The sequence below is a fragment of the Halictus rubicundus genome, chromosome 15 (assembly GCF_050948215.1).
Source record: "Halictus rubicundus isolate RS-2024b chromosome 15, iyHalRubi1_principal, whole genome shotgun sequence".
Classification (NCBI taxonomy): Eukaryota; Metazoa; Arthropoda; class Insecta; order Hymenoptera; family Halictidae; genus Halictus; species Halictus rubicundus.
The window spans coordinates 1,706,008-1,732,752 of NC_135163.1; the positions used below are offsets into that span (position 1 = coordinate 1,706,008).

General features: G+C 42.1%; 2 protein-coding genes and 1 long non-coding RNA gene across 7 annotated transcripts in view; 1 reads left to right on the plus strand and 2 right to left on the minus strand.

Annotated features, from left to right (window-relative positions):
- Nucleotides 1–14,410, plus strand: part of LOC143361541 (uncharacterized) — a 27,925-nt gene extending 13,515 nt beyond the window's left edge. For all 4 annotated transcript variants that reach the window (XM_076801018.1, XM_076801017.1, XM_076801019.1 and 1 more), the window contains 9 exons: nt 17–105; nt 2,551–2,840; nt 8,191–8,229; nt 8,326–8,370; nt 8,851–9,498; nt 9,867–9,936; nt 10,610–10,825; nt 10,946–11,192; nt 12,960–14,410. In XM_076801018.1, the coding sequence (XP_076657133.1) occupies nt 17–105; nt 2,551–2,840; nt 8,191–8,229; nt 8,326–8,370; nt 8,851–9,498; nt 9,867–9,936; nt 10,610–10,825; nt 10,946–11,192; nt 12,960–13,142 (1,827 nt within the window). In that variant the 3' untranslated portion in view covers nt 13,143–14,410. The remainder of the gene's footprint in view (nt 1–16; nt 106–2,550; nt 2,841–8,190; nt 8,230–8,325; nt 8,371–8,850; nt 9,499–9,866; nt 9,937–10,609; nt 10,826–10,945; nt 11,193–12,959) is intronic.
- Nucleotides 1–26,009, minus strand: part of LOC143361565 (uncharacterized) — a 26,646-nt gene extending 637 nt beyond the window's left edge. The window contains exons 1-2 of one of the 2 annotated variants that reach the window (XR_013083486.1): nt 25,479–26,009; nt 14,834–14,938 (exon numbers count right to left, since the gene is read on the minus strand). This is a non-coding gene — a long non-coding RNA (uncharacterized LOC143361565). Of the gene's footprint in view, nt 1–14,833; nt 14,939–15,042; nt 15,992–25,478 lie in introns of those variants that run through there. The other variant, XR_013083487.1, reaches the window with a different exon arrangement.
- The window catches only part of LOC143361560 (uncharacterized), a 14,011-nt gene continuing 5,787 nt past the window's right edge, over nt 18,522–26,745 (minus strand). Inside the window, exon 2 of the mRNA XM_076801051.1 lies at nt 18,522–19,381. Within this exon, the coding sequence (XP_076657166.1) occupies nt 18,888–19,361 (474 nt within the window). The 5' untranslated portion in view covers nt 19,362–19,381 and the 3' untranslated portion in view covers nt 18,522–18,887. The remainder of the gene's footprint in view (nt 19,382–26,745) is intronic.

A 26,745-nucleotide genomic window follows, 5' to 3' on the forward strand; every position in this document is an offset into this window, starting at 1 on the left:
GTGTGTTTCTTCGCAGTACTTTGACGACGAGGCGAGGGAAATACGCGCGAAAGTGGATTCCCTTCTGCGACGGGTACACGTGTTCGTCCCACGAGCCGTAGCAAGGTATTTCTCCCTTTACAATCGATCACTATACTTGTCAAACGTTCGACCCCGCGTTGGGTACGCCAAACACCGATATCGGCCTTTGTCGCGATCGGGAATTCGAAAACTGAAATATAGCAATTCCGGTTCTTCAACACGCTCGCTACCACCGTCATACGTATGCGACGTCCTCAATCTTGCAGTCTGCATAGTGAAATTACATTTATACTGTTCTGTTGTTTTAAATCATAGCAGGGAATACCAATTACTTTGCCTGTATTAATTACACCTATTTTTAAAGCATAATGAATATTTAAAAAGAGATATGTAACGTACAGTGTGCTCTGTACATCCACGAGCTCTGTCCACTTGAATATCTTGGTTATTTCAAACAATACGAGAAAATGTTACTTACAGAAGTTGTAGGGTTTAAGAAACTACAAAATGATACTCTTGCAAGCGGAGGCGTAGAGAAGATATAGAGGTCACCTTTGTTTTTTTAAATGGAATGTCCAATTTTTCATGCTCGATTTCGATAGATTGGCGTATTCTAAGTATAACAGTACTAAAGTGTATTTGTACTAAAACTTACCGCTGCTGAGATATTTGACTGTTTTCATTCTATTACTTTCACTATAGAACGTATTCAAGGATATTCTCAGTGTCAGTCAGTTTCTCAGTTAGTGAACATAAGATAGTCAATATGAAATTTTCATTCGAAGAACAATTAGAGATGCTTCGAATTTATGGGGAAAGTAAGAGAAACGCAATTGTGGCTCGAAATTTGTACGGTGAAAGATATCCAAACCGCATATGCCCTTCGCACAAGATTTTTGGAAGATTGTGTAAAAAATTAAAGGAAACTGGAAGTCTCGCTGTTCGTAAGATGAATCGTGAAAAGCCTGTATGCAGTGATGAAGATAATGAAATTAATGTTGTTGCAATGGTACATCATAATCCTCGTATCAGTGTACGTCAGATTCAGCGCGGATCTAAAGTCAGCAAAAGTAAAATCGTGTTAGATTTTGTGGATGCGCTCAAGAGCAGCTACAAATCAATCCACTTTTTTCTCTTTAATACTATTTACCGATGAGGCTACTTTTGCCAGCACTGGGCGTGTTAATTTACATAACACGCATTATTGGTCAGTACAAAACCCTCACTGGTTACGAGAAATTGATCATCAAAGACGCTGGTCCATTAATGTGTGGTGTGGAATCATAGGGCAACAAATAATTGGGCCTTATTTCATTGACGGCACTTTTACTGGTCAAAAATATGATACGTTCTTAAGAAATACATTGCCAAATTTATTAGGAAACGTGCCATTAAGCGTTCGTCAGATAATGTGAGAAGTACCTCGAAAGGTGAGAAGTACACTTAATGAAATATTCCCATATCGATGGATAGAACGCGGTGAAACTATTTGCTGGCCAGCACAAAGTCCAGATTTAACACCCCTAGATTTTTTCTTGTGGGGAACATTGAAAAATATTGTGTATCGAGATGCACCAACAACTCCGGAAGATATGAAGCAACGAATTATCGTATCGTGTGCTACAATAGACGCTCCAACAATGAGACGCGTAAGAGACGCAACAGTTCAAAGACTACAACGTTGCGTCGCTGCAGATGACCGACATTTCGAACATTCTTTATGAAAACAGTCAAATATCTTAGCAGCGGTAAGTTTTAGGACAAACAAACTTCAGTAGTTTTATACTCAGAATACGCCAATCTATCGAAATCGAGCATAAAAAAGGCGACCTCTATATCTTCTCTACGCCCCCACTTGCAAGAATATCATTTACTCCATATTATGTAGTTTCTTAAACCCTACAACTTCTGTAAGTAACATTTTCTCTTATTATTTGCAATAACCAAGATATTCAAGTGGACAGAGCTCGTGGACGCACTGTATATATTAACTGATTTTAATGAAAAAAATGTAATACCTCTTTGTTGAATATTTGTTACGCTTTAAAAATAAGTATAATCAATACAGGCACAGTAATTGGTTCCTTTATCCTACGCAGCAGAATGTTCAGAGAGTTCCAGACCTAAATTGTTTCGATCTTTGTAAAGATGGCGCGTTGCTTCTCGATAAAACGTTTTGAAGACGAAGGCGCGCGACGAAGCAAATGCTGGTGGCGGACATGTTATACGTTTGCGAAGAACTAGAATAATTTATCGGCTCTAGAATCGTTGTAAAATTGGTCTAGCAATAAATAGCGGACTTTCCGCCAAGAAGCCAATAGCAGAACAGATATATAACCGAGATCGAAGGAAGCACAGTCGAGTGGAACCGTTTCAGCCTAGAACTCTCGCGCGTTATTTCGGTTCTTCGTAACTGTGTCGGCCGAAAGAAAATATTCCGAGTTATTTCGACGAGCGTTCGAAGCCGCGCGTCGTCGGTCCGTACGGTCCCTGTCGAGTAACGTAACACGCGGACATTTGAATTTCTAGCGACTTCTTGGAAGAGATCGTCCCCGAACGTATGCGCAGCGGGGATTACGTGCGCCGTCTTCTGTCCGGCAAGAACATCGCGAAGAAAGACCCGGAACCGATCTCCTGGTACGAGGTACCGGAAAGAGGCGACTTTGGAACGCTGGCGTGCGTCAAGTATGTCGCCGGTAACCCACAGTCCATCAGGCGGCCGTACTTCAAGGTCGCCGATCTGCGTCCCTCCGATATCAAGAACGACGTTAACTTTCTGAGCTACTACAAAAAGAATCGGCAGGCGGCTGCCAACGCCTGTGAGTAGTCACGCCACCAACGACCGACAACAACGTAACAACGACGATCGCCAACAAGTGGACGGACACACACGCACACGGACCAATCACACAGTCTCTCGCTACCGTGCTGTCTAACAAATCAAACTTCAATTTCCGGCTTATTCTACTTTTAGTTTTACCATCGACTACTTTCGTTTTACTGTCGACCTCCTATCTCGTCGATCTTTGTTGTTCATCGCACGCCGACTTTTGTCGTTGCACTCCAGCTTGGACAGCACGGATCTACCCGACACACGTACACGCGCGTCAAAAGACGAACAAAATTGGAGGTTGAAAATGAAGGACCACGCTAACGCGACACACAGAAATCTTTCTTCTTTGTCGACGGAGATCCATGCAGAACGGACGACGCTACGAACGAACGACTCACGCTTTTCGAACACTGTACCGACCGAATCCGCACAAGGAACACGTAGTTAGAGGCACAGGGTAGAAACGAACGATCGCGAGGAGGGTGTAATTACGAATAATCGTCGCCGGATACATACATACATACATACATACATACATACGTCCACTCTGTGATTTCTGTTCTTTTAATTTCAGTAACGAAACACGATGAAACACAGCGAATTATTCGGCGTTGACCTTCCCCGCGCGTTACCTGCGAAAAACATATATATACCTATATATATATATATCTCTCGAAGCGAACGTTTTTTTTCTTTTTTGGAGAAATAAAAGCGGCCATGCGACGCCGTTGTGTGCACCTTTCTTTTTCGTTATTTTTATCTCTCTCTTTCTCTCTCTCTCCCCCGCTCGTTATCTATATCTTTTTCCTAGCCGCCGCCATCTTTTTTTGAGATGAATGCCACTGTTTCGCAACTGTCTGATAATTTTTTTGGTTGTGCTGTGCGCTGGCTCCTGTTATTTTCTTGTTTTTTGTTCCTCGTCCGTTACAACAACACAAGTGTCCCACTTTTTTGCTCTCTTTTCCTTTGGTATTTTGTTGGTAGTTGCCCGTAGCACCTTCACCCTGTTACACGTTGTGACTACTTTGAAGATGACGTATCGTAGAGCGGCGGTTTTTTTTTGTTTTATATCTCTTCGCTCCGTGTTCCCTTGCGCATGATCGTTCTTTCTGTTTTTTACTTTTCTAATTGCGTTTACCGGGTGCGATCGACGATATACAGCGTGCGAAACGATCGATAACGGATACGGATACGGAAACGGAAACGTGAGCAAGATTTTACACAATGGCGGACTCCAGTGTCGGGCAGAACCAGACGACCGGGACACGCACACGCAGCTAAAAATCGCAGAACCACCAGTTCGGCTCTTTTTCAACGTTTCAGGCAAGGGGTGGAGGGATCGTGTTCCAGAGCTGTACGAGGATCCGACGAAACCGAAAAAGGAGGATCAAGGGGACGAGCAACCCGCCGAGGAGTGATAGCCCCGCGCTGTTACGTTAATTACCGTTTCTGATACAGGTTTTGCACTCGAAATTAATCCTATCGTAGATCGATCTCACCTTTCTACGCTCCAAATTCACTCTTTTCGGCCCTTGTTCACCTTTTTGCAAATCAATCCCACCCTTCCCGCAGATCAAATTCACGTTTATTTGTAAATCAGATTCACCCGCCGGCTGCTCAAGTTGTACTTTGTTTTCTCAAGCTCCTGTAGCAAAAAAGTGTCCGACGTAAAGCTGTTGTTCCTAAACAAAAATTTGATTGCAAATTAAAAATTTTCTGTATCAATTGCCAGACACTGGAGCTATTGTACATACACGTTTATTTCTTCTTTCCTAGAAAACAATTTAAGGAAATTTTGTAGGAAAACTTGATTCGCAGTGAATTTAGCAAATTTGGTCTGCGAAATGGTGAATTGCGTTCGCAAAAAGCTGCACACGATCTGCCAAAGGGCGAATTCGGTTTGTGGAAAGCTGAATACGATCTGGAAAATGGCGAGTTTGGAATGCAAAGCCTGTATACTACACGAACATCTCCGACAACCGTTCTCTACCGTGTGTGTGTTTCTGCCGCGCAGCCACCGAGGTCTACCAAAGACCGCGAATGTTTGCGGCGCGGACGAGATCGAAGATGTACAAATTTTGCACGATCGTTCGGCGCCTGTATCCCTCTGAACAACCGTCGGAGTTACTAACCGTCCGTATCAGTTCTCGCCCGGCCGGAAATCAAATGCGAAAAAGAGAAATTGCAGGTGTGTCCGTTACGACACGACCCGAAAGAAAGTTCATTGTCCGTAAATCTGTTCGAGCATGCCAGAAAGATATCCGATAATAAAATAGACGTACCCCTTGATTCTATATGCCGACTATTCCGTCAGTTATTTCCCTTGCACGAAAATCGGGGGATTAACCGAACCGGCTAGCAAACGAGTGCGTTGTTGCGAGGTAAGCTTCTATTCGTGCTCTATTTTACAGCGCGCTCGAAAGTTCCCGGACCAATGAAAGATGGTGAGCAAAGAAGCACTCGTGCTAGTTTTAGTAGTTCCGAGCAAACGTAACGTTTGTGTCTATCGATCTCGGATCGTCCGATCGGGGCTACTAGGGGAACTTGACCAGGGTTTTCCACTAGGGAGATCGAAGTAGTCGAATTATCGAATTTTCACGCACTTGGCACTACGGAACACAAAAGTGACATTGCTTTATAAAAATATCGAGAATGCGTCTATCCAAATTGGTACACTCCGGAACAAAAAGATAGCATATCATATACATATTTTTTCTCGTTTGATACCATAAACTGAAGAAAATTAATATTTTAATCATTTTAAACATTTTTGGACATGTCCATACGTATAATGTACTGAGTATCATCCACAACATTTACGTCAACAGAATTGTAGGAACGAAAACGTAATTATTGTGGTCCCCAAACGGGACAAAATGATAGCACAGGCTGCAGATTTTCGATTCTCAGTTGTGTATAAGATCCTGAAGTGGATACATGCATTGTACAACCTAAGTGATAAAGTGTGTACGTCGTTTATTTGTGCTTATTTGATAAAAAGGACATAGTACGGTGTTAGAAATGGGTCGTGGAAAAAGATTAAATGAATGTGAAATACATACAATATTGAAGTTAAAGGAAGAACAATATTCAGTTACAAAAATATCAAAAGTTGTAAATAGAAGCCGAAAAGTAATTATAAACTTATTAAAAAATCCTGAAAACCACGGAAAAAAGAAGGGTTATGGGCGTCCACAAAGTTTAACTGCTCGTGAAAAACGTGCAATATTAAGAACAGCTTCAAATTCGAGCATGACTGCGATACAAATTGTAGAAAACGTTGGTGTAAACACTAACGTAAAAAATGTACGTCGGGTTTTACAAAAATGCAAGCATTTAATGCGAAGGAAATTGCAGAAGAAGCCTTGGTTAAAGAAGGAGCGTAAGCGCTCTGCTTACTATTTGCCGGACAGCTTACAAATGTGGAAAGAAAGTGGAGAAAAATCATATTTACTGACGAAAAACATTTAATTTGGTTGGATCACAGACGGCCTAGGTTATTATTATCACGATTTGAGAAAGGAACAGCAATTTTTAAGCCGTCGCCAAATGGGAGGACGTGGCATAATGATTTGGGTCGGTATTGGACACCGGGCTAAAACAGAAATCAATATAAAAGAACGAATGAATAGCGAACTGTATGTTGAAAAGATAAATCAACAATTAAACACATATGCTGTAAGAATTCCTGGAAATAAATAGATATTACAACAAGATAATGCCGCAGTCCACACGGCAAAAGTAGTAAAGAAATACTTTTCTTAGAAGAATATTCGTGTTTTAGGTTGGCCGGCAAGAACCCACAACCTCAACATTATCGAAAATTGTTGCGGACATCTTGCCAGAGCCGTATACCAAAATGGCAGACAATTTCAAAATATTAACGATTTAAAACAATGTATTCTGGACGAGTGGGAGAATATTAGCCAAAAAAGTATTAAAAAATGTATAAATCTTTACCAAACAGAATGATCGAAGTCATTAGATCTAAAGGAGGTTCTACAAAATATTGAGGTTTGATTTCTATTAATTAATTGTTTTATATTTCAAGTTTCTCGTTAAGTGTGCTACCGTTTTGTCCCGTTTGCGGACCACGATATTTACGTTTTCGTTCCTAGAATTCTGATGACGTAAATGTTGTGGATGATACTCAGTACATTACACATATGGACATGTCCAAAAATGTTTAAAATTATTAAAATATTAATTTTCTTCAGTTTATGGTATCAAACGAGAAAAAATATGTGATGTACTATCTTTTTGTCTTGAAGGCTTTCGGCGTATTGCGGATGTAGGTGATTTAGGTTGACATTGTTATTCATTGGGCTGAGAGCTTATGGGGCCCATAAAGCTGTCCAGTAGACCATAAAGTGATTGCCAACTTCAAAAGAAGAAGGTGGGATGGAGATTTTTTTGTTGCGACGAAAGCACCGTCTTATATACAAAGAAAACTGTGTAAAAAAACTCAATTTGTTCAATAATTACTCATGGATATGCATCTTTAGAATCTTAATAATCACAAATTAAAGATATTAGAATAAAACACCAAACAATAAGCCTATGAAAAATTATTAGATTAGATTACTGGTGGTGAGTTGTAGGATCGCGATTGAAATTGCTGTTGCTGTTGATGGAGCTATTGTAAAATCCGGATAATGTGTTAAAATGAAGGAACTTGCTGGATTTCAAAGTGAAATCGATATAATTGACGAAGGGACTGGTAAACGATTATCGAAGAAGATTATGCCACTGATAGATCCGAGGGAAATTAGGTCCGGGGGCTTTTCGAGTGCGCTGCGTACCAGCAACCAGGTCGGCCGACTTGTTTCATGTCTCTAAAGCGACGCTGAGTGGTTTTCGGTGACTAAAACAGAACCAACGGAACGAAGGCTCGCAATTAATGTTAACGGCGATCGCATCGAACGGAGAAGAGGACAACGACGATACCGACCAAATATGTTCGGTCAGATCGATGAATCGTCGCGAAGTCATCGAGACGAGAACACTGGATATCTGGTTCGTCGTCGATCCCATCGTTTCTAAAGATCGCACTGCGTCATGATCCAGGAAACAAGGGACTTTCATCGTCGATAGCAATCGAACTCGACGTTTCTTTAATACTCTAACAACATCTCGCTTCTCTCGTTGGTGTGTTAACATTCGCTAACGGACTAACAAACGTGCCACATGTCGTAAAAAAACACTTTTCCACAGCATATATGATCACCGACTAATTTCATAATCGTCGTTCCATCGGGTGTGCGCGTAATACGATCGTTCGCGTGCATCGATCCCTCGCCCGTTAACCGAACGTTTATGTTTCATGTATCCCATAGCGCCGGACGAGCCGATGACGGAGAGAGAGCTGCGAAAGGGTCAGTAGTTTTCACTGTGATACAAAGAGCCGCGTGTAGCCCCGATACACTTTCTTTCGTTACCCAATTTTCTCACGTGATCTGACCAAATTTTAGTGCGAGCGTTACAGCCTGATATGGACGAGGCAGCGCTCAAGAAAGGTACGTGTCTCTCCTCACCATCGATGTTCTACGGGGCCCTTTCACGCCTAACCGACCGCGCGAGTGTCAAACCTGCGGGAGCTTATGTCAGTAGACTGCGGATTTTATGCATTTATGACAAAAATGAGTACGTGAAATTTAAAACAGTAAAAGCATTAGAAGAATTTCAGGATACCGTTATATTATTTTCAACCTATTAAACATATTAAGTGAGAAATCAAATGATTATTTCAGTCTAGTTTGTTGCAGTTCAAGCAGAAAGTTTTTATTTCGAATAAAATCCGCAGTAAGATGAGCTCCTCGAATTTTTTGCAAGATTTGGCCTACGGTTAATAATTTTTTCTCATCGAACAATTGAATTATATTTTAGTTTTAAATAAAACACTCTATGTCGACCGCAAAAAGCGGTCGATAGGCGTGCATCGACCCCTGTCGATCGCATGAACCGCATGAACCTCAACGTTGTACCGTGTCTTGTAGTGCGTATAATAGAAATCGAGCAGGAACCGAAGCCGGAGAAGAAGCGGGAGTCCAGCCGCGCGAAACCGGAACCTGCGAAGAAGGAGCCGGAACCGGAGCCGGAGAAGAAACCGGTCAAAGAACCGGAAGTCGCCAAAGCAGCTGAGCCTGAACCGGAAACTGTTAAATCTGCTGAACCTGCGCCGGAACCCGCGAAGGAGCCTGAACCGGAACCAGCGAAAGAGCCTGAACCGGCTCCTGAACCCGTGAAAGAGCCTGAACCGGCTCCGAAGCCCGCCAAAGAGCCGGCGAAGGCGACGAAAGCGAAAGCTAAGAAAGCTGCTGCGGCTCCGGCACCGGCCCCGGCCCCGGCACCGGCTCCTGAGCCAGCTCCGGAGCCAGTTGCGGAGCCAGTTGTGGAATCAGCACCCGAACCTGCTCCAGAGCCTGCTCCCAAGCCAGTTGCAGAGCCAGTTGCAGAATCAGCTCCAGAACCTGCTGCAGAACCTGCTCCGGAGCCAGTTGCAGAGGAGAAGCAACCGGAACCCGCGAAACCAGAACCGGAACCGGAAGTAAAAGTAGAGACTGCACCGGAAACAGCTTCGGCGCCTGAGCCCGCGGAGCCCGTAAGTGAAGCAGCGGCCGAAAGCCAGCCGGAAGACGAGAATGGTATGTTGGCCGACGATAGAAACCAAACGATCCTCGAAAGTATCATAGGTTGCGGCCGATCGGGCGAGTATGCTCGTTAAGATTTATCGTTGTCTTGCTGCTCGTAAAACCGTTGTCTTGCGGAGTATGTTTCTTGTTCGTTGTCGCATGAAACGCCCTGTCACCTGTGACATAACGTCCCGTCTTCGCACGCCATCGGGAGCGTCGACGCACGCAAACAGTCGTAAAAGTCTTGATCCCCTGTCCGTTCAGAAGGTGCACAATCGGATCGCGCGCAGACTTCTCGATATACACTATTTGACACGAATGATCGACGCTCTTCGAGCGATAAAAGTCACACGAGATGACGGGCATCGTTTTTATTGCAGTGAAGCAAGATAAGGAGGACGCCATCCAGAAAATAGAACAGTACCTTATCAAAGCTGCCGACGAGGCCAAGTAAGTGAATCTGCAACAAGTGATTTGTACGTTACAGTTCAAAATATTGTGAAAGATTACGTTCTCATCTGCACAACAAGTCCTAATACCTCCGATCACACGAGATGGGAAAATAGTACGAATTTAATAATTATTGCTAAATGACAAAAAATCCAGAAACACGTATCCGATATATTTATTCATAGATCACAAATACGAGTTTTGTGTAAAACTCGGCTAATAATTAGTAAGGAGAATTGCAAAAAAATTCGGATTCTTGAATCATAAACTCGTAAAGAAATACAGTCATTTCTCTATATATGTCGCCAAGGCCTGGATGATAAACGTCGCAAAATTATCCCCACTATGCTCTAGGGGCCGCGAAGCTCTAGGGACCCCGGACGCCTAGGAGTGTAAACATAACACGGCGGTGTTGTTGAATTTATATAGAGAATTCACTGTACACAACTTTGCTATTTCAACCATTCCTCTGGTTCTAGTAGTTTCCAAGATATTCAATAAAATCGATTTTTGACCTCCAACTTGGAGATGACACCATTTTGACGATAGCAAAGCAAAGTTTCATTAAAATTGTGTCGAACATGTTCCCTTGTGAGAAGTAATGAAGAGGCGGTGAGGTTCAAGCGAGATATGTTCTGCGAGCAAAAGGTAAAGTTGAAATGTGTGACCGCAGGACCTTGGAAGAGAAGAAGCAGGCGGCCGAGGATGAAATGCTGAAGTTGGAACTGGAGGAGCAGAAGGCATGGGAGGCTCTGCAGGTGGCGCAGGAACGAGTGGCACATCTCGACGAGATTCGCGAGCAGGAAGCCGCGGCGGCCGAGAGGCAAGCCGAAGAAGAGAAGATGGAGGCCGATCGGGTGGAAACCCAGAGAGCATTGGAAGTGGAAAGGTAATTCGGCCGTATCGAGGGAGAGCTTTGCACTATCAGCTCCTAGCTCTCTGCCCTACGGAGCCGCGGGTGTTTGGTCTACGGATCGTCCGCGATGAAATATCGATTCTTTCTGTTCAGGCATCTGGAAGAGGCCCGAGTGGCGGCCTTGATGGAGGAGGAGCAGAGAATGATCGTCGAGGAACACCTCCAGGAAGTCCGAAATAAGGAGGAGGAGGAGGAAGAGAGGCTGGTGAACGCCGCGTTCGACGACACGGATCAAGTGAAAGACGTCGATTGCTCGCGAGACGACCCGCTCGAGAGCGAGGTCACCGATCAGGAGAGAGAGGAGGAACCCTACGAGCCGATCGTCGAAGAGGAAGCGACGGTAAGCTCTCCACGACCGTTGCTCCAGCTCCGGAAATCGATCGCATTGGCAACTTCAAAATCGGCGCACGTTAAACCCTCTTCATGGCGTTCACATACTTCAAATGTTAGGAGAAAATAGACTGTATCGACTCGGAAAAGTCTGCACAATCGTTTCGCGCAGGACAATTTTCTGTAGCACCTACGGTTCGAGCGGAAAAAATTCTCAAAGTTGAAAATGCGAGAGTCTAGCATGGTAAGAGCGAGCAAGACTCTCCTGTCGATCAATTATTTTTCTCCTATTCTTAACAATTGATTCACAGTTCGGAAAAGTATGCGAAGTACAGCTGACATGTAGCTACTTTTTTCGTTTTATTTCATGGAAGCGCGGTAACCGCTACTTCTCGCTACTTATCACTAGTTATCGAGCGGTAACCGAGAAACAAATTGGCAAAGTTAAGAAATGTTATCCTCGTATTAGCCTTAAATGAGGGTGTGCGAGTCTGAAACATTGCAGAATGGTGTTTCAGATGATGAACGTTGTTTAACAATCGAATTGACGCATCTTGCTCGTGCTTAACTTGATAGAATCTGCCTCATGAACTGATTGTAATCAGGGACCATAATTGTTATAACCAAAAAAAAGTCATGGAATAACAAGTATTTCATCGACTAAAATCGTATTGGTTACAAATAAAGATTATAAGTAACCGAACCTTTCTTCTCTTGTTGGCTAATGTTATCGTTGAGAGAAATTCATTTCGATCACTTATTACAGTTATCAATGAGAGAAATTGATTTCGATTGCTCATAATAGTTATCAATGAGAGAAGTTCCTTTCGATCGCTCATAACAGTTATTGATGAAGGAAAATAATAGTTATTATTAAATAGTACAACTTTCAAATGGTAGAATGCTACAATCAAAATTTAATGTGATAAGCATGAGTTTTTCCAAATTTTCTCCTGACAAATTACACCGCAAATCATCTAACGTTAATTTTAGAGCAGAAAAGGTTCGTTCAACGCTAATCTGAGTTGCGGGCACAGCGTGAATTATGCACGCTAGTTTTGATAAATACGGGAGTCTATATTTCTGATTTTCCCAGTTGGAAAATTTTTTTTCAGATTTATTGTTGTTCTTATGGTCTGTTGATTCGTCTTGTTGTACGAAACCTTCTCAATGATCTTCACAGGCTTGCTCAATCCAAAAAAGAGTAGACAACTCAGTAATTAAATAAGCAACTGAAATGAATTTTCTCATCGATAATTATTATGAGCGATCAAAATAAATTTCTCCCATTGATAACTGTTATGAGTGATCGAAATGAACTTCTCTCATTGATAACTGTTATGAGTGATCGAAATGAACTTCTCTCATTGATAACTGTTATGAGTGATCGAAATGAACTTCTCTCATTGATAACGGTTACGAGTGATCGAAATAAATTTCTCTCATTGATAACTGTTATGAGTGATCGAAATGAACTTCTCTCATTGATAACTGTTATGAACAATCGAAACAGTTTTTCTTCATCGATAACAGTTGTCGAGGAGAATCCAATTTTTTGGACACTAATAACTTTTACTTGTAACCAAAAAGTATAAAAATCGAGATTTTTTAATCATTTTGTTCTTCCAATTTTTGTCTTTATATTTTGTGTAGATTATCTTAAAGTTCAATGATAATCAACTTTTTCTTAATGATTTTTATCGTAGAAAATTTTAGAATAACTGTTTGTAATCGTTAACTATTACCGATTAAATCTTGAAATCGTTTGTTCGTTTAGATCGAGGAGAAGTACGCGCAAGAGGAGGAGCACGGTGAGATGGACAAACCGTTCGTCGAGGAGCCCCAAGGGGCGGAAGGAAATTCGCACGGGGGTGAAAACAGCATCGAAAACACGCCTAAGATCGAGGAGGTTGCGTCTGGCGGGGAGGAGAGCTTCGAATGGGGCGACGAAGACGCGTAAACGTTCTCGGGGAGACGTTGTTAATCGATAGGGTCGCATCTCATTACGCCGCGAGTAAGAGGAAGATGAATACTTGCCGATCACGTACGAGTCCCGTTGAATGTTCTCCAATTTCAATCGCTTCGAATATCTCTCTCTCTCTCTGTCTCTCACTCTTTCTCTTACTGTCTCACTCTCTCACTTTCTCCTCAACCTCGAGTCATTCGCATCCTTTATTTATTTCATCGTCGGCGATAGGTAATTTATAATATATACGGCAACCAGTCGATCGATACCGTACGTCGATTTTCGTTGGTTTGTCGGGGACTTCACCCATATTTCATTTCGCTAGTTAGGCTACGGATTTACTGGATGCGATTCTCGATCGCTCTAGACAAGGTGGTTCAGTTTGACCTTTCAGGTGTGGGTGTATTTGGCCCGAAAGGTCGGCAAAAACTATTAAGCGTTATTTGTAGGCTCAAGGTCGTAATATTATATGTCGTTGGATTCGACTTAACGTCAGGTACAACACTACGAGATAAAAGCTTCACTTTTCATCGAAAAACAGAACAAATGTTTAAAATTATTTATATCGAAACTCTAAATACGTATAGAAATTCTATACGAAATACTAATTACATTTTTTTCGAAAGATTTGTTTGCCAGACGTGCGTCGCGTGCGATCGAAAATCGCATCCGTTGTAAGCGCAGCGCGGTCCGAGTAACGCGTCAGAAATCCAAGGGATCCGAGGGATCGTTATCGATTTTCCTCGTCCCGAGCCGATTTTCATTAGAAACGTAGCCCGCATCCTCTTATTTATTCTATTTCCATTTCTCTCATTGCGTGTCCTTTCTGACGTATTACTCGACCGACATCGAGGAACGCTAAGCTCGGTATAATGGAACTCGTAAATAATGTAGGACGCGTCCCGCAAAGGAAAATAAGCATATAAGAAATTATTCAGCCGAGAACGGTCGGCGTCGAACAAGAGAAAAAAGTCGATACAATTTAGCCGAGGCATTGTTGCTTCGAGTTTACTTTCGAACGAGACAAACAACCGAGTGGTATCCTGCGCGCGTGCGTCCATCATCGCGGAAAGTTCGCAAACGAGTTTCCGCCTGCATTCCTCGTTCGAAAAATTAATGGTTCAAGATAACACATTGCTCCGATGTTCCTATATTCGATTCACACTGCACTGTATGTCTGTAGCACGCACTGTGTACTGTATATTCACGCAATGCCTATTTTGTCTATACTTATACGTTAATAAATGTTAGCATTTCAATAATCGAGCTGGTCACCCTTTCGTCGAAATGAAATCCTCTCCGAATTCTAAAAAAATTCAATCAACTCGGTTACGGACCGAAATATTAATTTTACAATTGCAACTGGACTGCCGGTATTTATGCCAAATAAAAATTCTCTACGTCGCTTTTCAAGAATTTTTCTAACGAACGCACAAAATCTGCAGTCCAAGCGCAACTAATAACTACACGTATCAACTATGCAAAATCCTGAGAACGTGAAACCGAGATGGCCGAAGAGAACGAAGAAAGAGTACAATTACTATTGTCTAATGGAATAAGAACACGAAGTATGATTTACTTTCACATGCAGATACTATTATTGATTAGTTTAAAATTGTACCACATTGCTAATGACTTAAAGCAACGTTAGAAATGTAGATGTAAGACAAAGAGAAATAACGTACCTAAAGTGAAATAGTGGTTTCGCAATCGTTCTTCCCGTCTGATTCGGATTCGTCGATGGAAACTCCATGGCCGTAAGCGAAAATTCTCCCAATCACCGATTTCTCCTAAAACATAGCGATCGTTGTTTACGTTTATCTAGGATCGAACATCTCTGCGCGGAGAAGAAAACCGAAGAGCTTCGTTTCTTCGAGAGACAACGGTCGCGGACCTCGACCTTGGCTGTCGTTACGTAATATCGGTCGTTAATACAGCAACCATGCGAATCGATAATAAAAGCATCAATGAACGCGTACGTTTCCGCGGTATCTATCGTTCTTCTGGCTTCTTCGTATCAGCAGGCTTTGGTTTTTCCTTGAAACCGATCCGACACCGAGGAAAAACAGAATGCATTGTAATAATCGGGGGATTATCGTGTTTGCGCGTGACGCGGCAATTACCGACAATCAAAGCCGATGTAATTAATTTACCAGAACCCGTTCCTATCTTTAACGACGCGTTCTATCGTTCGTTGTTGATGCGATGACGCAAAAAGACGACTTATAGCAATGTTTGGGAGGCCGTAAATGCCACGCGCGTTTATCCTCACCTGTTTAGATGCCTTTTCAGGCTTGCAAACGACGCGTTAGGTAACAGAACCTCCGACTGTAATTTATTGGCCACCTAATTAGTGGGTCGAAAAAGTAATAATTACCGGGATATTCTTTAGCGAATCTTTGATGGCGGTACGGTGACAAAACTTTTTTATTTTTATTTATTTGTTCGTGAATTTTTCTCTAATGCATTCGTGGCGTTTTTCTGATTAAACCGAGTCCAAACACGATACAATTCGCATCACGTTTACTCGTTTAATCCACGATTCGGTAGAACCTCCATTATCCGAACACTCACGTCCCACTGACTAGTTCGGATAATCGCGGATTAAACGAGCAAATACGATTCAAACCGTATCATGTTGGGTACCATTTTAATCAGAAAAGCGTCACGCACATGTTGCTGAAAGTTTCATAAAAAATAATTAAAAACAAACAAGCCATCATTGAGTTTGACCAAACATGCATCGCAGGTTCCATCAACATTCACCGAAGAATATTTCGGTAACTTTTTCACCTTATATACTTTAATACTTTTTTACTCAGAATTCAATACTTTTTCGAAACACGTATTAAAATATCACACGTCATAATACAAAATCTCGATAATCTTCAAATCTCGATAAAACACCAATGACAGCAAAAAACCTAACGATCGCACTGCATGTCTTGTTTGATATAAAGGAACTTTAGTGGAAACTTTTTGTTATGCAACGACTAGCCTACGAGCAAACTCAGGTGGTACAGTTAAGTGACTCATCCTGTATTCCTAGGTGTAACAAATGATTGAAAAGAGAAAGATTATGTTAGAAAATTTAATCGATTCCGTGTAACGAAGTCATTCGGAGTCTCCAGAAGGAATTACCGGCTTCCTGTTTTCAATCTAAGATGATCGAAGATTCGGTTTTTTCTTCTCTCTCTGGCGAAGTGCTGCGAGGCTTTTTAAACCGAAAAGCTGCGAGGCGAGGCGAGGCGAGGCGAGGCAGAGCGAGACGAGGCAAGGCGAAATCGTTTGTAAAACGGAGGAGGGTCGTAATCAGGAAACCGATGATCGTTCTAAACGTCCGTCGGGCCGTGTCGCGCGCGCGTTGGCCTGTCGGCGCTATCATGATTTTCAGAAATGAGCGCCAAGATTAGAGAGAATTGACGTCACACGCCGTCGCGACAATAAAAAGAGGGATCCGTGTTCGTTTGTGCAGCGTATCACCGACAATGAATCGCCGAGAAAGCGGGATACGGACACGAATACGGACACGGACACGGGCGTAAGCGTCGGAGCGTGCACAGGCCGCTTCATATCGAGCGTAGCCGAGAGTTTTCCGCTGGAATTTTCGAGCCGACAGTCACGAGCCGATCTCGACGATGAAGACGACGTGCCACGACCCGATTCTGCGCCCTACGAACCCCGAGCCTCAAGGCGCAAATAACTCGTTCGAACGCTATTTTTCCATCGCGAGTCGCCATCCAAAGACTAACCCTAACTCGTCGCGCGTTTCGCTGCATCATGTATGAATCGAGTTGTACACAGATCTAGAGTCTCTCCCGCCCACGCTTCCCACTCAACCTCGGCGTGGGTAGAGCACATTATTTCCCGATTAATCCTTTGGCACTGTTCGAGAGATTGGTACATTTAAGATTTGTCGTTGAAGCGTCTCTTTGCGTTATAAAATATGAGCGGCCATTCCGAATTTATTACCGGAAAATTATGAGACGCAGAGCCGAGAAACTTTTTGATCAATTTTTACGGTAGCGTTGATTGACTTGTTTTGATCTGACAATCGACTTTGCAATGAAATCTCAAGAATATAGGCCGTCTTTAAGAATTTATTATTAGAAAACCATCAGAAGTAGAGGAGAAAAACTTTCTGCTATACTTTTGTACACGATTTAGTATTGCACACTTTTTGTAGCTTGCTATGCTTCACGGTGTTTATCGTACGGAACGTTTATTGACACGTCGGTGTAACTCGGTCCCTTCTTTAGGAGTGTCTAAAATTAAACACGAAGATTCTCGAAGAGTACCGTTCCTTTTTTCGGAATGACAGGAATCGATGGAACTCTTAGAAGTGTGAACGTGTGCCCGTTTGATCAATTGTCTATACTATGAATCTTACGGCGTTGATCGATTTGGCAAACGAGCGGCTCGATCGAACGTTTTCCATTTGGCTGTAAATTCATCATACCTGTTAGAGATTAGTATTTATGGCCGGCGAGAGTAACGGGCTCGTGTTCGGGCCGGAGCCTCGTGCGCCGGTTAATTGCGATGACGTTTCTGGAGCATTGCCACTTTTATGAGAAGCCATTCGTTCGAGTTCGTTGAATCGCACGAATGAATAAGCGCGGATAAAGCGGTACAATTTGGTGACAATGAATCGGTTGTTACGCGACCGACTGACACGGGCCTCCGCGATTTCAACGATACACGGCTCTCAAATGTATCGGAACAGGCAGCTTTAATTGGAAACCGTGACTTATTGGTTCCACAAGGGTAGGGGGAGGCAGGGGGGAGCGTATCTAGTTGTCCGTTGATTCATAACGCTATATCTGCCTACGAGACACCAGCCAATCAGTTTCTTTACGGTGTTATACGCTTTGTACGAAGCTTTCGCGACGCGATTACCTTTCAATGCATGTCCCCGACGAAATTCCATTCGCAGAAAAATGAGGACAGGCCGAAAGGTTACTTTACACTTCGGGACAAAAAGATTCCATATCACATATTTTTTCTCGTTTGAATACCGTAAACTGAAGAATGTGAATATTTTAATATGTCAACATTTTTGGACATGTCCATATGTATAATATACTGAGTATCATCCACAACATTTACGTCATCAGAATTCTAGGAACGAAAACGTAAATATTGCGGTCCGCAAACGGGACAAAACGGTAGCACTCTTAACGAAAAACTTGAAATATAAAACAATTAATTAATAGAAATCAAACCTCAATATTTTGTAGAACCTCCTTTAGATCTAATGACTTCGATCATTCTGTTTGGCAAAGATTTTTACATTTTTTAATACTTTTTTGGCTAATATTCACCTATTCCTCCAGAATACATTGTTTTAAATCGTTAATATTTTGAAATTGTTTGCCATTTTGGTATAAGGCTCTGGCAAGATGTCCGCAACAATTTTCGATAATGTTGAGGTTGTGGGTTCTTGCCGGCCAACCTAAAACACGAATATTCTTCTAAGAAAAGTATTTCTTTACTACTTTTGCCGTGTGGACTGCGGCATTATCTTGTTGTAATATCTATTTATTTCCAGCAATTCTTACAGGATATGTGTTTAATTGTTCATTTATCATTTCAACATACAGTTCGATATTCATTCGTTCTTTTATTTTGATTTCTGTTTTATCCCGGTGTCCAATACCGACCCAAATAATTATGCTACGGCCTCCCATTGGCGACGGTTTAAAAATTGCTGTTCCTTTCTCAAATCGTGATAATAATAACCTAGGCCGTCTGGTCCATCCAAATTGAATCTTTTTTCGTCAGTAAATATAATTCTTCCCCACTTTCTTCCCACATTTGTAAACTTTTCGGCAAATTGTAAGCGGAGCGCTTACGCTCCTTCTTTAACCAAGGCTTCTTCTGCAATTTCCTTCGCATTAAATGCTTGCATTTTTGTAAAACCCGACGTACATTTTTTACGTTAGTGTTTACACCAACACTTTCTGCTATTTGTAACGCAGTCATGCTCGAATTTGATACTGTTCGTAATATTGCATGTTTTTGACGAGCAGTTAAACTTTGTGGACGCCCAGAACCCTTCTTTTTTCCGTGGTTTTCAGGATTTTTTAATAAGTTTATAATTACTTTTCGGCTTCTATTTACAACTTTTGATATTTTTGTAACTGAATATGGTTCTTCACTTAACTTCAATATTGTATGTATTTGACGTTCATTTAATCTTTCTCCACGACCCATTTCTAACACTGTACTATGTTCTTTTTATCAAATAAGCACAAGTAAATGACGTACACACTTTATCAATTAGGTTGTACAATGCATATATCCACTTTAGGATCTTCTACACAACTGAGAATCGAAAATCTGCAGCTTGTGCTATCATTTTGTCTCGTTTGCGGATCACAATATTTACATTTTCGATCCTACAATTCTGTTGACGTAAATGTTGTGGATAATACTCTGTATATTATACATATTGATATGTCCAAAAATGTTTAAAATGATTAAAATATTAATTTTCTTCGGTTTATGGTATCAAACGAGAAAAAATATGTGATGTGCTATCTTTTTGTCCCGGAGTGTATAAAAATAGCCAAAATATGGCTATCTAAATTTTTGGCCATTTTTTAAATTGTCCAAAGAAATAAGATTGTTGACTAATTCCTCGTCTTTGCGATCTCAATAATTGTGAATCAAAAATATTAAAACACGTCGTTTTGACGCTATTTCGAACCTAGTCTTAAAGTATTAGCTATATTATAGTAAAAGTTTTAGACCACCGAAATCGATCGATTTAGAGATTTCTTACGGTTAAGTGTTGCAACGTTGCCTAAAGATATCGTTAACTAAGGCCCAACTAAAAAATTGCTTTGTTATTATTTCATGTATATGTATATACTTCATACATATAAAAGCAAATCGTGTACAGAGGAAATATTTTCGGTCGGAAGAAACGCGTTGGTTTTCGAGCGAAAACAGGTTCGAGTGCAACGGGTTAAGAAACGACGAGAATCAAATAGAATAAATCTCGCGGAACAGTTTGTATATCGGGGCGTGTATCTACTTTTGGAGAAGAGTGTACGGGCAGGTTAAGAATGCGGAGCAGAAACAGAAATTCGAAATTGGTCGGATCGGCCCAGTAATTTTAGCAGCAAGATTCCGTACGATCGATCCATCTGAAACGAACGGGCAGTTCCGTATCGAGAGCAGCACGAAAAATAAACAGGAAATAACGAATAATTTCGTGGCTCTCGAAAACCGTGGCAGCTCCCGACTTGAATGGAGCTATTCTTATCAATGTAAAGCGTCGAACGAGAAGCCACGATTAAATTTAACCTCCGTTAATTCATCTCTCGCGACACGATGGTGGAAGTGCTGTCGTGCATTTCTGTCTGCGTGGCGGCTCGGCGGCTGCTGCTTAGATTCGATGAGCCGAATACGTTAGTACGTTTCCGTCGTTGCTGGTTTTTCCATCATCTGGAATAGCACAGTCGATCACTCGAGTCCATGCTCCGGTGAACAAACTGCTAAAGCATCCCCTAAAATTATCAATTTCCCTACAGTCGATCGCAGAACGTACGTCTATATTTAAAACGTTGGAAAAATACAAAGGTTTCGGGCATTTCACGGATGATCGTTTATTGTTTCATTAGGATCGGATAGACTGTGAAAGATGAACTGATCTGTACGTAGTTGATAACATATTAATGCGTAGAAAATTTAGACGATTTAGATTAGAAGATTTGATGCATTTATGACAACAATGGATAGACGAAACACGAAAATTGTCAGAACAGTTTCACAATTCGATAAGTGACTCATTAAAATTAGAGAAAAAATTAATTTCTATGCCTATTTTTATTTTGTAGGTATATAGATCGAGTTATCATTGCTGTACTAACAAATTTCATTCGGTTCGATATAGGGGCGGCTAAATTTGGACTAGCGCCTAGGTTGGAACTAATTTACAATTCACAGTGAATTAGCACCGCTAATAACACTGTAAATATTTCTCTTCTGGAAGATACATGGTTAAACCAACCCCAAAGCGTAATTCTTGACCAATGATACCATTAATAATACCCCAACTATTTTTCTTTGCCAAGATACAGGGTGGTTCGACATAGGCGCAGGTCTAAATTAGGCTACTGTTCGATACCAAGAGTAAATTATCGTAATCGTTAGTATATTTTCAAGAGATCGCGTCCAGAGCATATATTTGTTCATATATTTGTTCCGAAATCTGTTCAAATTGGAGGGGTAAAAGAGGTATTTCGATCGGAAAACGTTGGATGCTCTCGCTTTGTGCGTCAGCCGCTCGAAAACTTCGTACGCGTACGCGCAGAGTTTTGCAAGTAATAATATTTGCCGGGAACAACGGCAACAATATTAGCCAGTCTGCGCGAAAAAAATCTAGGTATTCCATTTGTCCGGGGAGAGGTTATTGGAAAAATTCTTATCGCTGCTTTCTGAACCCTACGCCTCTGACGCTCGACCACCTCGCCTCCCACCCCAAATACACCCCTAATGACGTCATAGGACAGTGGCGCCAACAACCCTGCACTGACGTCAGCTCGGAATATTGGGCAACCGAGTTACCTTTGTGCCATGAATTCCAGAGTTTCCTGTCTCGTTTCTCGCGTGCACCAGAATATAAAAAAGAGAACCACCGAAAACCCGACGAACAAATATTATTCCCACCATTGTGCAAGCCGACGCGTCTCTGTCTCCTTATTTGCCGACTTAAATGTTGAAGCATCGATTCCACGCGCTAGACAAAACTTTTCCGTGACAATTTTGGCTTTTGGACGTTGCTCGGCTTGGACTTGAGCGTCGGTGCTTATTCACCGGTGACTCAGCTTCCTACTCCGCAATTTTCCGCTTTCCCGAATTTATTTTCTACAACATGATCTCCTATAACCCGGAAACTCGAATGAGAATCTGTACTGAGATTAGAACAGCAGGTTTTTCTATATCTGTAAAGGAGTTTCTGAGCTAGTAGACTCAGAAATGCAAAAGGGTTGATATTTACATGAAAACTGAAGATGAGACCTAGAGATCAGCTTTGTACATTAAAATAGTAAATTAATCAATTTGCAGACTCTAATAGGAAAACCGACAGTTGATTTGGAACAATCTAGTATCTCTTTGAAATTCGAAGGGTTGATGTTTACATGAAAACTGAAGATGAGACCTAGAGATCAGCTTTGTACCTTAAAATAGTAAATTAATCAATTTGCAGACTCTAATAGGAAAACCGACAGTTGATTTGCAACAATCTAGTATTTCTTTGACATGCGAAGGGTTGATATTTACATGAAAACTGAAGATGAGACCTAGTGATCAGCTTTGTATCTTAAAATAGTAAATTAATCAATTTGCAGACTCTAATAGGAAAACCGACAGTTGATTTGCAACAATCTAGTATTTCTTTGACATGCGAAGGGTTGATATTTACATGAAAACTGAAGATGAGACCTAGTGATCAGCTTTGTATCTTAAAATAGTAAATTAATCAATTTGCAGACTCTAATAGGAAAACCGACAGTAGATTTGCAACAATCTAGTATTTCTTTGACATGCGAAGGGTTGATATTTACATGAAAACTGAAGATGAGACATAGAGATCAGCTTTGTACTTTAAAATAGTAAATTAATCAATTTGCAGACTCTAATAGGAAAACCGACAGTTGATTTGCAACAATCTAGTATTTCTTTGACATGCGAAGGGTTGATGTTTACATGAAAACTGAAGATGAGACCTAGAGATCAGCTTTGTACCTTAAAATAGTAAATTAATCAATTTGCAGACTCTAATAGGAAAACCGACAGTTGATTTGCAACAATCTAGTATTTCTTTGAAATGCGACGTTACAAACGGAAACAGAATTTGTTGATTTACAGTGCAAGTTAAGCATCAAGGTGAACGTAATCCGTGCACGAACGTGGCGCGATGGAGAATCATTTTTCGTCCCAAATAGGGAGAAGGTTCTTGCGTAGACGTTCCATTACATGCATATACATACATAGATATTGTACGTACATAGATAGGTACGCCGCGGGTTTATCGAGCCGGTGGCGCGAAGCAATGCCTTCGTCATCGATTCACCATGACGACGGCAATGACGATTCCCCTCTCGTCATTCGTTACCTGAGCTTCTGATTACCTTCCATCGCCGGTCAAGCTAGATCCGTGCCGGTTAGGTTATTTTTGCCACCTGCACGCCCTGCACGCCCTGCACGCCCTGCACGATATCAACGCGGCGCGCAATGCTGCTTTCGAACGCGAATCGACTTTTCGCTTTGTTAGACGGAAATAGCGGTTCGGTTTCGCCTTCTTCTCGGATCTTTATTCCAGCTAAAGAAGAAAAGCTCGATCATTCGCTCCGATTCAATACCAAGGAGGCTGTCCCGTGTAAACCGGGACGAAAAAGAATTTTACTGTTCAAATTCATCGACATAACCAAATTATGACTAGACTGCGGATTTTACGCATTTATGATAAAAATAGGATGCAATTTGAAACGGTAGAAAGAGTCAGGGAATCGAAGAATGACATTTCTCGCAGCTCAATAAAATTACTAAAGAGAGGGATAAACTGGTATGTGGTTCCTATGTATGTATTGCAAACTAATACAGTTTTGGGTAAACAGCCGCAGTCCACATTGGTATAACCGACGCGACAGTGAACGTGTTATTAATATTGTTTTTCACCGAATCGACTCGCTTTCCGCGAGTCAAACTGCGCACGGCTGTAGCTGACTAATAAAGTCAACATAGCGAACTTCGAACCATAACACGACGCAAGAATCAATTGTTCGTATCGTGGCTCGTGCACGAGCTTCTCGAATATTGCTAGATAGAGTGATTAGGCTTGCAACCGTATCGAGTCATCGCCGTTTTTGAACTCGAGGCAGCCAGTGCAAGCAAGTTGTGCAAGTCTCGTTCCCTTTTTAACACGTTAAGCGCCAAACATCGACCCCAGAGATTCTTACAAAATCAGAGTAGTTTAATTAATGAAACCAAAACTAGAAATCTAAAATGTACTATAGGGAACGTTGTCTTAACCCTTTTGAATTCGAAAGGTTCCAATAAATTTCGGTTTATCTGGATATCACATGATAACAATGAATTTCTAGACCCAGTCAAAAATCACTGTCGTGACTGACGTGGCAGTTAACGTGTTAATTGAATAGAAACCAATTCGTCGTCTTCTGTGTTGCTTCTATAACAGAAGTTTTACGAAAATTGGCAAATAGAACGATCCGCGCCTTGAAAACCACAAGTGTGTTGTTTACTTTCGTCGGGATCCGCAAGATCCGCGGTTCGTTGCCACTTTTACGAGAAGATTACGGGGTGTTCACGGTTACGCGAGGATGAATCAAGCTTCCGACATCCGAATATCTCCGGGGCTGATTCCCCGAAATTTTTTTATCGCTCCGCGGGGGAAGGAGAGGTAGGTCGTTTCACGAGCGAGCGGTCATAAAGTTGTCTGTAGCCGATGAAAACTCGCGGCACGATCTTTTTCGTAGTCGTGTATCCGCGAGGCTTTAAAAGCTTTCCGCTTTAAGCATCGATCTTAATAGCAGACGCAAGCCGTTCAATGGTGCTCGCAATTTCGGCTCGTGTTCCGCTCGGAGAAATTGTAAATCTTGTAAACCGGCCACTTCGTCGAACGAGCTGCTCTCTCGAAAAGAGGCGTGGAAACGATTTTTTTTTCTCCCACTCCACTTTTATTTTCTCTCTCTCTCTCTCTCTCTCTCTCTCTCTCTCTCTCGACGCGTGGATATCGAGCGTGTGCCGCTGGTATTTGTCGTCGGACACACGGATATCTCTGCAGGAATCGTTCGGAGAGCAGAAAGAGACTAGAGAGAGAACAGAGAGAGAGAGAGAGAGAGAGGGAGAGAGAGAGAGAGTGAAAGAGGAGGAGAGAGGGCAAAGAATCTATCGCGAGCGACAGGACGCGACACGCGACGGCGCGGGAGGAATATTCTTGTTGTTTGCTCAGCCGGGAAGCTTCTCGCGCCTTTTAATTTCCGCCTTTGCGATTAGCCAGCGTGTTCGCTCGAAGCTCCGAGCTTATCCTTGTTCGGTTCGCGTTCGGAAGAATCGTTTGCAATAACACCGGCGTATAGAGAGAAAAAGGCAGAGACACAGAGAGAGAGAGAGAGAGAGAGAGAGAGAGAGAAAGCTGCTAGGAGCAGCCGCGAAGCGAGATTACACGAGAGAGGATCAGAGCCGCTCTCTCCGGCATCTGAACAGCAAAATGGCGGTGGTTGATCGCGGCTCCGCGGGCTTTGTCGAGATGCCACGTGTTTGACAGCTTAACCCAATGGCGTAACAATCAATTTATACCGTTTACATTCCGCGATCCTTCGCGCCTGGCCCCACCGCGCCGGCCTAATTTACCAAACGGAAAGATGAAGAGTTTTCTCACTACAGGGCGCGCTCTCGCCCCTGTCTCAACAGCGTTCTCGATTTAGCACTCATTTAGTTTTCTCATACAATTACCACCTGTTCACTCGTCGTACAAACATGCCAATTTTTTTTTGTCGAGCACACTCGTACGAAGATGACGATTTTTCTTTTGCCGAGCATGGTCGTCGTAGAGAACAGAATTCGCTATTTTGCTGTTTGACTATGTGACTTTGATTTTTCGGCAGTCAACGTGTTAACAGTGCAAACTAGTAGTCATCGAACACGTCGATTTTCGAGACGGTGCTGGAGCGGCGGACTCGCTATTCCGTTTCGCAATGTGCATGAACTCGTCCAAGGTCCAGGGGTCAGCGTCGACTGCAGCTCGTTAGAGCAAACGTTTGCTCCCGCTGCTGTCGCGAAATAGAAATAATGATTCGTCTTCGTTGCACGCACTGCGTCGCACGACGATGAATGCGAAACAAATTAAAACTCTGTTTACCATCGGAAAACTGCATCGGTCAACGAAAGTGGCGACCATAATTCCGTGCCAGCTGTGCACTTTATTCGTAACGAACCATCGGAAAACTGCAAGAACAGGGTCTTGTTAGTTTTAGATGATTCAATTACTAAGAAGAAAAATGAGTGTCCGCTTTCGCTTCTTGCAATCGATCAATCGCAGACAATCTTCGCTTCGCGTAGAGACGCGATTTTTGCATTTTTCCAGGATAGTTTACCGTCGAAGGTAGAACCGAATACTGGAAATTTATCTGAAATGCAGTTCTATATAAATGCTCAAAAAGTAAATGAGAAACGTCCGTCCGAAAAAACGTTGTCCGTTGTTTCTAGGGCCCCACAGTGGTCCCAAATCGCCAAAACGTGGTCAAAACCTCACAACTTATTAAAAAATTATTGGTTCTGCTTGAAAATTGGTATTAAGCCGTTTTTGAGGTCGCTGATCACTAATCTGAACTTGAAATTAGAAAAAACAGAATGGCGGATCCAATATGGCGGACATATACATTAAAAAATTATTGGTTCTGCTTGAAAATTGGTATTAGGCCGTTTTTGGGGTCGCTGATCACGAATCAGAATTTGCAATTAGAAAATTCGCTGTCTCATATTGACCTGACCGAGAGGAAACACTAATTATCCGGATAGCAAACTCTACCCTTTGTATAGTATAAAGTAGGTATTCTATTTGCCC